The sequence below is a fragment of the Manis javanica genome, chromosome 1, assembly GCF_040802235.1.
Source record: "Manis javanica isolate MJ-LG chromosome 1, MJ_LKY, whole genome shotgun sequence".
In the NCBI taxonomy this organism is placed as follows: Eukaryota; Metazoa; Chordata; class Mammalia; order Pholidota; family Manidae; genus Manis; species Manis javanica.
Window position 1 is genome coordinate 184,026,940 of NC_133156.1, and position 13,309 is coordinate 184,040,248.

The 13,309-nt window shown below is 38.0% G+C and overlaps 1 protein-coding gene across 2 annotated transcripts in view; it reads right to left on the reverse strand.

Moving 5' to 3' along the window:
- Positions 1–13,309, reverse strand: part of ANXA4 (annexin A4) — a 66,373-nt gene that overhangs the window by 5,275 nt on the left and 47,789 nt on the right. For both annotated transcript variants that reach the window (XM_036997979.2, XM_073212005.1), the window contains 5 exons: positions 12,314–12,370; positions 9,268–9,361; positions 7,424–7,519; positions 6,799–6,857; positions 5,664–5,786 (listed from right to left, as the gene is read on the reverse strand). In XM_036997979.2, coding sequence (XP_036853874.1) covers positions 5,664–5,786; positions 6,799–6,857; positions 7,424–7,519; positions 9,268–9,361; positions 12,314–12,370 — 429 coding nt within the window. The remainder of the gene's footprint in view (positions 1–5,663; positions 5,787–6,798; positions 6,858–7,423; positions 7,520–9,267; positions 9,362–12,313; positions 12,371–13,309) is intronic.

Here is a 13,309-nt window from a genome sequence, read left to right on the forward strand (position 1 = left end):
TGCAAAATTAAATCAGCTACCCATAAAGTCAGTCAAGGGATACACAGAGTATAGGATATGACACCTAATATATAAAGAGTGGAGGAGGAAGAAAAGGGAGAAAAAAAAGAATCTTTAGATTGTGTTTGAAATAGCATATTAGCATGTTAAGTTAGACTGTTAGATGGTAAAGAAGTGGTCCCTGAACCTTTGGAATCCACAAATTCAAAGCCTGCAATGGCAATAAGTACATATCTATCAATAATCACCCTAAATGTAAATGGACTGAATGCACCAATCAAAAGACACAGAGTTACAGAATGGATAAAAAACAAGACCCATCTGTATGCTGCCTACAAGAGACTCATTTCAAACCAAAGACATACAGAGACTAAAAGTGAAGGGATGGAAAAAGATATTTCATGCGAACAATAGGAAGAAAAAAGCAGGAGTTGCAATAGTTGTATCAGATAAAACAGACTTCAAAACAAAGAAAGTAACAAGAGACAAAGAAGGACATTATGTGATGATAAAAGGGTCAGTCCAATGAGAGAATATAACCATTATAAATATTTATCCACCCAACAGAGAAGCACCCAAATATGTGCAATAAATACTAACAGAATTAAAGGGGGAAACAATGTAATGTATTCATTTTAGGAGACTTGAGCATACCACTCACTCCAAAAGACAGATCAACCAGTCAGAAAATAAGTAAGGAAACAAAGGCACTGAACAACACATTAGAACAGATGGACCTAACAGACATCTACAGAATACTCCACCCAAAAGCAACAAGATACACATTCTTCTCAAGTGCACATGGAACATTTTCCAGAATATATGACATATTGGGCCATAAAAAGAGCCTAGATTGAAATTCTACCAACCAACTTCTCAGACCACAAAGGTATGAAACTAGAAATAAATTACACAAAGAAAACAAAAAGGCCTACAACACATGGAGGCTTACCAACATGCTCCTAAATAATCAATGTATCAATGACCAAATTAAAACCAAGATCAAGCAATAAAGACAAATGAAAACAATAGCTCAGCATCCCAACTTCTGTGGGACACAATGAAGGCAGTTCTAAAAGGAAAGTTTATAGCAACACAGGCCTATTTCAGCAAAGAAGAACAATCCCATATGATCAGTCTAAACTCATCATTAGTGAAACTAGAAAAAGAAGAACAAATGAGGCCCAAAGTCAGGAGAAGGAGGGATATAATAAAGATCAGAGAAGAAATAAATAAAATTGAGAAGAATAAAATAATAGAATTAATGACACCAAGGGCTGGTTCTTTGTGAAAATAAACAAAATAGATAAACCCCTAGCCAGACTTATCAAGATAAAAAGAGAGACTACACATAAACAGAATCAGAAATGAGAAAGGAAAAATCACTATGTATACCACAGAAACACAAAGAGTTATTAGAGAATACTATGAAAAACTATATGCTAACAAACTGGATAACCTAGAAGAAATGGACAACTTTCTAGAAAAATACAACCTTCCAAGGCTGACACAGGAAGAAACAGGAAATCTGAACAGACCAATTACCAGCAATGAAATTGAATTGGTAGTCAAAAACTACCTAGAAATAAAACCCCTGCACCAGATGGCTTCACCACTGAATTTTATCAGACATTTAGTGAAGACCTAATATCCATTTCCAAAATAGGAAGGAATACTTCCAAACTCATTCTATGAGGTCAGCATCACTCTAATACCAAAACCAGGCAGACACCACAAAAAAAGAAAATTACAGACCAATATCCCTGATGAACACAGATGCAAAAATACCCAACAAAATATTAGCAAATCAAATTTAAAAATATATCAAAAAGATCATTCATCATGATCAAGTAGGATTTATTCCAGGGATGCAAGGATGGTACAATTTTAGAAAATCCATCAACATCATACACCACATCAACAAAAAGGACAAACATCACATGATCTGTCGATGCTGAAAAAGCATTTGACAAAATTCAACATCCATTCATGATAAAAACTCTCAACAAAATGGGTATAGAGGGCATATATCTAATATAATAAAGACCATATACGACAAACCCACAGCCAACATCATACTTTACAGCGAAAGGTAAAGCTTTTAAGATCGGGAACAACACAAGGATACCCACTCTCCCCACTTCCATTCAACATAGTACTGGAGGTCCTAGCCATGGCAATCAGACAGCACAAAGAAATAAAAGGCATCCAAATTGGTAAGGAAGTTAAATTATCAAAATTTGCAGATGACATGATATTGTACTTAAAAAACCATAAAGAATCTACCCCAAAATTACTAGAACTAATAACTGCATTCAGCAAAGTTGCAGGATACAAAATTAATACACAGAAATCTCTTGCATTCCTATATACTAACAATGAACTAGCAGAAAGAGAAATCAGGAAAACAATTCCATTTATAACTGCATCAAAAAGAACAAAATACCTAAGAATAAACTTAATCATGGATGTGAAAGACCTATACCCTGAAAAATACAAGACACTCATGAGAGAAATTAAAGAAGACAACAATAAATAGAAATGCATCCTGTGCTCATGGACAGGAAGACTTAATATTGTCAAAATGGCCATCCTGCCCAAAGCAATCTACAGATTCAATGCAATCCCTTTCAAAATACCAACAGCATTCTTCAACAAACTAGAATAAATAGTTCTAAATAGTTCTAAAATTCACAAAAGACCCCGAATAGCCAAAGCAATTCAGTTATTGTATGATAAAGGAGCCATGGACATACAATGGGGAAAAGACAGATTCTTCAACAACTGGTGTTCTCAAAACTGGACAGCTACATGCAAGATAATTAAACTGGATTGTTGTCTAACTCCATACACAAAAGTAAACTTGAAATGGATCAAAGACCTGAATGTAAGTCATGAAACCATTAAAACTCTTAGAAGAATATATAGGCAAAAATCTCTTGAATATAAACATGAGCAACTTTTTCTGAACACATCTCCTCAGGCAAGGGAGACAAAAGCAAAAATGAACAAATGGGACTACAGCAAACTAAAAAGCTTCTGTACAGAAAAGGACACCATTAGTAGACAAAAAGGCATCCTACAGTGTGGGAGAATATATTCGTAAATGACATATTCGATAAAGGGTTAACATCCAAAATATATAAAGAACTCACATGCCTCAACACCCAAAAAGCAAATAACCCAATTAAAAAATGGGAAGAGGATCTTAACAGATACTTCTCCAGAGAAGAAATTCAGGCAGCAAGAGGTACATGAAAAGATGCCCCACATAGCTAATCGTCAGGGAAATGCAAATTAAAACCACAATGAGATATCACCTCACACCAGTAAGGATGGCCAACATTCAAAAGACAAGGAACAACAAATGCTGGCGAGGATGCAGAGAAAGGGGAATCTTCCTACACTGTTGGTGGGAATGCAAATTAGTTCAACCATTGTGGAAAGTAATATGGAAGGTTCCTCAAAAAATTAAAAATACAAATACCATTTGACCCAGGAATTCCACTCGTAGGAATTTACCTGAAGAAAACAAGATCCCAGATACAAAAAGACATATGCACCCCTATGTTTATCACAACATTATTTACAATAGCCAAGATATGGAAGTAACCTGTGTCCATCAATAGATGAATGGATAAAGAAGAGGTGGTACATATACACAATGGAATACTATTCAGCCATAATAAGAAAACAAATCCTACCATTTGCAACATGGATGGAGCCAGAGGGCATTATGCTCAGTGAAATAAGCCAGGCAGAGAAAGACAAGTACCAAATGACAAAGCAAAACAGAAGGAAAAAAACAGCAGCAGACTCACAGACTCCAAGAAGGGACTAGTGGTTACCAAAGAGAAAGGGGGTGTGGAGGGTGGACAGGCAGGGAGTTTGACGGGGATTAAGGGGTATTATGATTAGCACACATAATGTAGGATGGGTCATGGGGAAGGAGGTATAGCACAGAGAAGACAAGTAGTGACTCTATAGTATCTTACTACACTGATGGACAATGACTGTTAATGGGGTATGCGGGGGTGTGGCAGGGGACTTGATTATATGGGTGAACATAGTAAACACAATGTTGCTCATGTTAAACCTTCATAAGATTGTACACCAATGATACCTTAATAAAATTTTTTAAAAAATAAAAAATAAAAATTATAGCCATCCTAGTAGGTATCTCATTGTGGTTTTGATTTGCATTTCTCTAATGATTATTGATGCTGAGATCTTTTCATGTGTGCTTATTGGCCATTTGTAGGTCTTCCTTGGAGAAATGGCTATTCAAATCCTTTGTCATTTTTCACTGGATTGTTTGTCTTTTTCTATTGAGTTGTAGGAGTTTTTTATATATTTTGGATACTAAACCTTATTAGATATGATTTGCAAATATTTTCTCCATTCTGTGCCTTAGTGCACTTTTATTCTATTTTATTATTTTTCCTAAGGAAATTCCTGAATATATAATAGCTAAGTAAGAGGTATAGTTTATTTTCTAAAAATTTATGGCCAAGTTGCCTCCTTGAAAGGTTAGACCAGTTTGCAGTCTTTCCATAAGAGATGGTGAGTTTTCTCCAAGCCCTTCTCAATGCCAGCTTTGTTCTCTTTAAACTTTGTTAAGGTTTTAGGTGAATAATGATGATTTGTTTTTATCTGCAATTCATTGTATATCAGTGCGATTAAACATTTTACATATTTATTGTCCATCTGTGTTTCATCTTTCATGAATGACATGTTTTCTTTTTGCCTAGTTTTCCTTTGGAGTTTTTCTCCTTTTTCTTAGTGATTTGTAGAAACTCTTCATATAGGGATATTAACCCTGTATTTTGTGTTATAAATATGTTTTCCCCTAACTTGTTTTATGGTCATCTTTGGATCTTAAAAGCTTTTTACTTACAGCTAGCTATATTTCAGCTCTGTAAAATAAAGTCACCTCATAGACTGTACAGACATAGAAACAAGTTCCTGAATGTCTTGTAGACAACAAACTCTGTAGCTCAAATCACCTAGTAGTTACATCTCTCCTGGCTGTGAATAAGATTCACAATATTTTAATCATAGATCAAATCCTGATTTGATGTTCATTGTGCAGGCAACACTAGTTTCTAGGGAAATGGGTCTTGGCTTCATATTCATGACACCATTCTGGTTATCTCAAGAAGCAAAATCCCAGTTAATGAAGAGTTTTGAAGGATGTGAATCATTTCTTGTCACTCCCATGCCATGTTAGGACTCTTAGAAGTCTGGTGCCAGGTAAAGAACAGCAATCCAGGATAACTAACATGCTTTCCCATATTTTCAGCAAACTTTATCTGGCCCTAGATAGGGTTCTGGATGATTGATTCAGTTGCTTTCTTTCATTGCAAGAAGGGAGACAAGGAAATTGTGCTCTTAAGGTATTCATTAAAATACACTTCTCTCTGTTTGTGGTCAACATGAAATAATTACTATGTTTAGAAGGCAAATATTTCCAGCTTCTAGCCGGGCAGAGATTTAAACATTTGTGTGAAAATAGAGAGACTGGAAATCTCTGAATTAGAGTACCATCTTTAAAGGGAATGATACCTGCCAAGGAGAGAAAAAGAGGTGTCTAAGTACTTAGGTAGAACCCTGTCCTTTCATCAGAGCTCTCCCATGGACCAGGCAGGGACCCTGTGACCTACCTTGATGAAGGAGTATAGAGACTGCCCATAGAGTCTCTTGAAGTTGTCCCGGATGTCCAACATATCAATCTCTGCTCGAGAAACCATCACTCTGATGAGGGTGTCATCATTGGTGCCCAAGCCCTAAGGAAGAAAACAAGATCCCTGCATATCAAGGCCTAGCTGGTTTTCAGATGGAGCGCTTCATTAGATTATCAAGGTAAGCCTGTGTATGTTCTGCTGATGTCCTGTGTGCACAGTGTTAAAGGCCTGTGGACTATGGCTCTTCAGCATGATGTTTGAGACTTTCCACAGCCTACCTTTCCAACACTCTGTGTTCTGACCAGAGGAGACCGCTCTCTGCCATTCTAGAGACATACTCGGTGTTCTTGAGTCGGCCTGCCTCACCTATTCCTGTCCCCAAATGTCATCCTTTCTTCCCCCAGCCCTACCATGCAAAATCCTCTCATGTAAAACTTCCTTTAAGGTCCAGCTCAAATATACCAACTTCTTTATATATTCTTTTCTGCTTCTTACCCCTGAAGCAAACAATATTGTTTAAAAAAATTCCTTTTCCTCTGTATTCCTATAACATTTAGATCGTCAACTGCTATCTTACATTTTATTTTGTTCTTATTGATGTTTTGCACATACTTCCCCTCAAGACTAGATGTTCTTTGAAGCAAGGACTACGTTTGGATCTTTCCTGCACCTCCCATGGTTTACAGCAAGAAATCGTGCACAGAGTACAATGCATGGTTAGGAGTTTGGGCTCAGGAGCCAGCCAGCCAGTGTTTGCATCCCTACTCCATCACTTTCTCACTGAGGACCTTAGGCAAAACACGTATCCTCTCTATGCCTCACTTCTCTCATCTGCAAAATGGAGGCTGCTAACAGTACCTACCACATAGAACTATTGTGGGTATAAAATTAATCTATACGTATAAAGCATTAGGAACAGTGATCACACATTATAAGTACTCAGTAAATATTACCTAATATTATTATTATCAGGCAGTCAGTGGAGGATTTGATGAATTGAACTGAGTATCTCACGCTGATTTTGGCTAATTGGTGTGGGGAATATAAGCAAGCATATGAAGGTGGACACAAAACACATCAGAGTCATTCAGATGCTAAAAATGAAGCTATGTACCTTCATAGACTTATAAAGTCTTTCAGCAAAATATGCAGATTTATTCCTCATGCACTTCACTGTAGAGAGAAAAAAATAAAAGATTATAGATAAAACCTATGAGAAAAAGTGACAGTTGTTCCCTCTGTTTCTATAAGGTAAGAAGAAGTATCTCTTAATTGCTTTGTCAGAAAGATTTTAACAAAATGATGTTTTATGAACATAGGCTATGCTGAAAGCATTTTCACAGATGGCAAGTATCCTCAATTTATTGTCCTGGAGAAGTCAGTAATAAAGGCCACTAAAGCAAAAGACAGCATATAGTTTCAAAATGATTTTTCTCTCTCCCATATTAAACAACTTTTAGTTCTAACCATTCATAGACTCACAAGATGCAGCTAGTATAGGATTATCTTTCTATACACTGAGATGCAAAGGCACAGAGGATATAAAATATATGAGGCCCCATGGTACAATGACAATCGAGTTGTATATATTCCTTGTTTAAAATTCTGGATCACATCATGAGTGATTTAAACAATTTTTAAATTCCTGAAATAAAAAACTATGTCCCCATGACAACCAAGATTAATGAGGAAAGTCTATAAACATCTGTGAATGTACTCCTCATCACCTACTAGCTTACCTATAGCCAGCAGAGCATCTTCAAAGCTACCAGATGTTTCAGATTTAATACTCTGTTCAATATCCTTCTGTGATAGCCTTTTGTATTCATCAAATACTACAAGCAATAACAGAAGAGAATTATAAATAACAAAAAAGAATAGAGGAAGCTAAAATTTATGGAGAGAATAAGCATCTTTTAACCAGACCACACTATTTATCCTTTAGCTGATTTCAAGAGGAAACTAATTAGCAATGTGGGTGAGAACCCAGGAGGCATATGGCAAGTAGAATGGGCCCAAGGAGAGGAGGGAGAAATATTGGGAATCTTCGAAGGCATCAGGCAAGTCGTTTTCCTTATCTGGGATCCTGGTTTCTCACACACAAAATAGAATCTCTAATGAGATATGCTTTCATTTCTCATGCTTTCTTTAGTAAGAAGAATGTGTCTTTTTGTCATGTTGGCCTTGGTGATCACCTGTATGCTCATCTTCCTTTTGGTTCTCAAAACTAGGGCAATTCAGCCTCTTCAAAACTGAGTCACACTGGTAACAACTGATCGCATCTTTTAATAGACTTTAAATACAATTTTTTTGCCTTTTTGCCAAGTATTTTTTAATGTGATGAACATATTTTCCTCTCCTGCTACCTCCTTCAGAGCTTTCTTACAATGGATATCTGTTTTGTTTATCTTCTTAATATCACCTTCTCTGGGGTGCTGCCCCACCCCTCATCTGTGATTCTCACTGGGCTGGCAATCCGGACACATCCCAACCCCCAATGTACACCATAAGCTCTACCAAACGAGTGAGCAATTTACTTAACCAGAACCAATCAGTCTTAGTCTCCTGGTAATTTGTTTAATTGAGCAGATCATGGGATGGTCAAAAGCAGTAAGTCATCTTTAACCTTAGAGAACATAAGACTCTCCAGGAAAATCTTAAAACTTCCTGGGCATCACCCTCAGAGATTTAAGTCAGCCAGTCTGAAATACGGGTTCAAGAATCAGCATTTTAAAAGAAAACCAGACTTTGGGAAACTCTGCCTTAAAAATAAAATTCATGACTCCCTTCTACTGAAATCCCCAGAACTGTCTTGATTTCTGTTCTTCCTGCAGTTGTTCAACTCTCCCTTTAATTCAAAGAGCCAAAAGTATTTCCCATTGTCCCACTTGTCCCATTCTGTATTATTCCCTCTTAAATTGGAGTCTGTGTACTGCTTGGAACAAAAAAATCTAATTGACATATTTTCTAAGCCTCAGTTTTCTCCACTGTAAAATGGGGAAAATAATGGGTGCTCCACTGGGATATTGCAACAAATAATGCTTATGTGTTTAGCACTAGACCTGGAAGACAGACAATTAACAAACCTCAGTTATTATATACCCTCACTATTATTGTTGGTTGGTAAGAAAATAGTGAAATTTTCTTGATCCAAATAGTGCTTAGTCATCTTATGCCACATAACCCCTGAAGAAATCACTTATATTAGCTTTACAACTTGGAAGTTCCATAGGAATAAGTGTCAACCAACATTTTTATTGTTTGCTGATGTGCTGAAGATTTTTCCATCTGTAACCAAATTTAATGGGGCTGCTTTGGAGAAAGGACCAACTATGATGGGCAGTTTCCTCTAAGTAGGAATGCCAGATTCCTATGAATACATTTTGTATCTAATTGTTCGTAATGAATCTTTCAGAAGTTGGCCCTCATGCACATATATTTCCAAGGTAAGAAATCTAAGACAGTTCAATACAATCAGTTCTTTGTAGCAAATAAAATGGACCAGGTTATTGATTAATTATGGGCAATATTGTTTTCACTCTGCTTCAAATTTTTTCTTTGGATAATGATGTAAGGGCCTTACCATGCAACAGATGGTTTCGGTTTCGGGAACAGAGAACAGTTAGGAATTTCACCTCATCTGTCCCCCATTTCTTCTCTCCAGCCTCATACAGGTCCTGAAGCCAAACAAAATACAAGTTTAAACACTATAGAGAAGATGCCAGGACATATATAAATATGTCCAGAACTTCAAAGATCTGAGCTGGCTTAGTTTCATTTTGTTGGAGATGGGGGAGAAAGTGATACTGGCAGTCAGTAGAAATGACTTAAGATTTTTCCTTAAGTATAAAACTAATAGGACAGTCTATCTCCTTCAGAGTCAGGGCAAACACCAGCAGCTCCCAGTATACAGACTACATGGTTTTATTTTAAGAGCTAAAAGGAATGCCCTAGACTTGGGCTGTCCCACACAGTAGTCACTAAGTAGGTATTTAAATTTTAATTAACCAAAATTTAAAATTCAACTCCTCAGTCATACTAGCCATATTTCAAGTGCCTGGTGACCACATGTGGCTAGTAGCTACTCATACTAGAAAGTGCAAATGTAGAAAATTTCCACATTGCAGAAAGTTCTATTGGACAACACTGCTCTAGAATGATCTGTGATTTGCTCTAGGCTACAGAAGGTCTCACAGTGGAACAAGGACTCCATTAATAACTGCTTATATTCCAAACATGTAGGAATACAAGAAATTGATACTGGCCACTTTAACTATATTATTAACAAATCAAAATACTGTTTATATCACCTCACTGCTATTAAAAAAAACAACAAATTAACAAGTATTGGCAAGGAGGTGGAGAAATTGGAATCCTTGTGCACTGTTGGTGAGAATGCAAAATGATGCAGCCACTACAAAAAACAGTATGGCTGTTCCTAAATAATTAAAAACAAAAGAGTTATCATACGATCCAGCAATACTACTTCTGACTATATATCCAAAAGAATTGAAAGCAGAATCCTGAAGAGATATTTGTATACCAATTTTCATAGCAACATTATAGTGACACATGAATAAACAAAATATGGTATATCCGTGCAGTGGAATATAATGCAATCTTAGGAAGGAAGGAGATGTGCTACATGCTACAACATGGGTGAACCTTGAGGACATTATGTTAAGTGACATAAGCCAGTCACAAAAAGCCAAACGCTATATGATTTCACTTATATGAGGTGTCTATAAAGTGGTGAATCTCATAGAAATAGAAAGTAGAATACTGGCTGCCAGTGTCTGTGAAAAAGGGGAGATGAGTTATTTAATGAGTATAGAGTTTCTTTTGCAAGATGAAAAAGTTCTAGAGATTGGAGGCACAACAATGCACATATAGTTAACACTACCGAACCATGTATTTTAAAATGGTTAAGATTAAATTCTATGTTGTATGTATTTTATCAAAAAATTAAAAACCCTGTTGTTCCTTTATAACCAGCAGCTGGCTTGCTAAATTTCTCAAAATGCCCTTAATCGATACATTTTGTCACTCATTAGGCTTGCCTCCATCTACTCATTTGTTTATTCACTTCTTTCTTTAATTCTCTCACTGCTTTAGAGTCAATCTATAGAATCATGGAATTTTAAAGTTGGGAAGGCACAAAGGGTTCACCTAGTGTAATAAAGTAACAAACTTTGAAATTCTGGTTTTCGTTGTTTCATCTAACATCATTTCTCCAACTTCCCCAGCCCAAACTTATTTGGAAGCATCTTTTCACCTGGTCACTTCCAAGGAGAACTGTGCTCCTTGAGGAGCCCATACATATTTGTTGAGTTGCAAGGTTTTTAAAAAATCAGACAGATCTGGATTCAAAAAGTCCAGTTCTCCAAGCTATGTGATCTTGGATAGTTATTTAAATCTGTGCATTAGTTTCTTACTATAAAACAGAAGTTGTGATATCTACTTCACAGATTTATTATAAGGGAAAAAAGTCAAGTAGTTAACACAATGCCTGGTATCTTGTAAATCCACAAAAAAAACTGACGGTGGACATAATATTTAAAGAATAAATGGCTCACTAATGCTCAATTTGGGATTCACCTAGGTAATGGAGGTTCCTTCCAACATGCCCCAAAATGCTATCCTTAAGGTAGCTGAAATTCACATAAGCCTCCAAGAGTTCAAGTGTTCTTAATAACTCTTCCGTCCTCAAAGCTTCTGGATGGAAAGCAATTTCCTGTATCTCCTGTGTTAGATTGGGCCTCCCTGAATCCTCAGAGCTCTCATGACACATATACCCCTCTCCCTTCTGCTGAAAGCAACAGGTTCTTTCCTGCAGAACCCATAGTCGTTGATACCTCACATACTGAATAGGATGAATACATCTTTATGGTTGTATATTGGTTAACATTACAGGGTCTAGATAGATTCAAATGGTCTAGGTTCAAATCCCACTTCTGCCATTTATTATCTGTGTGAACTTGAGCAACTTTTCTGAGCTTCAATTTCCTTGTCCATAAAATGGAGAAAGGAATACTTATAGGGTCTTTGCAAGGATTCAATGACAAACTTCATATAAAGAGCTTAGAACAATGTATGGTACCTGGTGAAGACCTACTTTTTATTAGCTATTATGATTAGTGTTATCTGGCCACAGTAAACAGACCAGGGGTTGATGCCAGAGCAGCCATTAGTGAGCTGGACACCAGGGAAGGAGCTGCCTCTTGCGGTGTAGTATTAACTTCCCCCAGCAGGGTACACTCTGTGCCACGCTATTTTACACAGGTCCTAACAAATGTTCTCTTTGGGGAAGTAAAGATGCAAGGTAAACAAAGCAAAGGCAGGTCCCTTCACCTCCAAGTGATTAAGAAGACACTCCAGGGTTCTCTGGAGCAGCCACACCGTGGTCCTAGTGCCAAGAAATCCAGAACCAGGGATGCTTATATAATGATGCCCTGTGCTACCCCCTGAGCCCCAGGCATCTCTGCAAGGAAATTCTGCTATTAAAGGTCATCTATAGGAATCTTTGTTGTAACATATCCCAGTCTGGCCTACATACACTGAAATATACAAGGGTGTCCACCAACTAAGGCCAGTCTTACTGGCAAGAAAGAGGCTGCTGTTCTGCTCACCTGGGCATCCTGTCTCACGAGAGCATCATCCAGAAAATTTCCTTCATCCCTGCCACCCTGAGAATGAGAAAAACAAACCAAAGAGCATGAAAAGGTACCCATGAAGATTTGGGGCCTCTGTGGAGACAGACTGGGAACCCAAGGACATGGTAATTAGAATCACAAGGGGCCACCTTTCGGGCCTAGGGAGAAAACACGTATGTCCTGTGAATGTGCCTGCATTATCCCCGTGGCTCTAATCTGTGCCTAGAGAACATTACCGACTAGGGCGGAGTCCAATGTGGCTCCCTAATGTTGCACAGCTGCTGTCTGTGCCAGTGGAAGGGCGAGGAGAATGATTGCTGCCCGCCCCTTCCACTACTGTCTCCTGCCCTTCCACCTCTTCTCTCCTGTCTGCCCAGCTGACCCAGCCTTTCTAACTGGCAAATCTGCATGGATCAATTCTGCCAAATAGGGGCTGGGGACAGAGGAGAACGAAGAGCTGGGACCAGTGGTGGTGCCTCAGGAACATGAGAGAGCCCCTGTCCCCGCCGAACACCAGCTCACAGGGAGGGCAGGGCTGAAGCCTGGAGGAACGCTACTTTCTCTGGCTTGTTAGACTATTTTCATTGCTATGCTGTCTTGGTATTCTACAGTATAGGCAAGGCTCAGCAGAGTGGTAAGCCTGGGAGGAAAAGGAAAAGTGGGTAGGAGATTAGCAGTAAATACCAGAGACAGAGTGAGGTGGGAGTTGGAGATGATTTTCTGGGTTCTCCTTTGTGCGTTGGAAGAGCAACAGTGTTAACAGAAACAGGAAGAACTGGTTTAGAGGGAAAATGAGTTCTTAGGAGGACTGATTTTGAAGTGATGGTAGACTATCCATAAGGAAACATCTAAAAAGCTGGGAGAAATGGGAGTGTCACACTCAGTAAGGAGGTCAGGATAAGCTAAATGTGGGAAATCATGTGAAATAGCTCGTGTATCCTCTTCTCTTTTCTGGTACCCCTGTTTCCACAA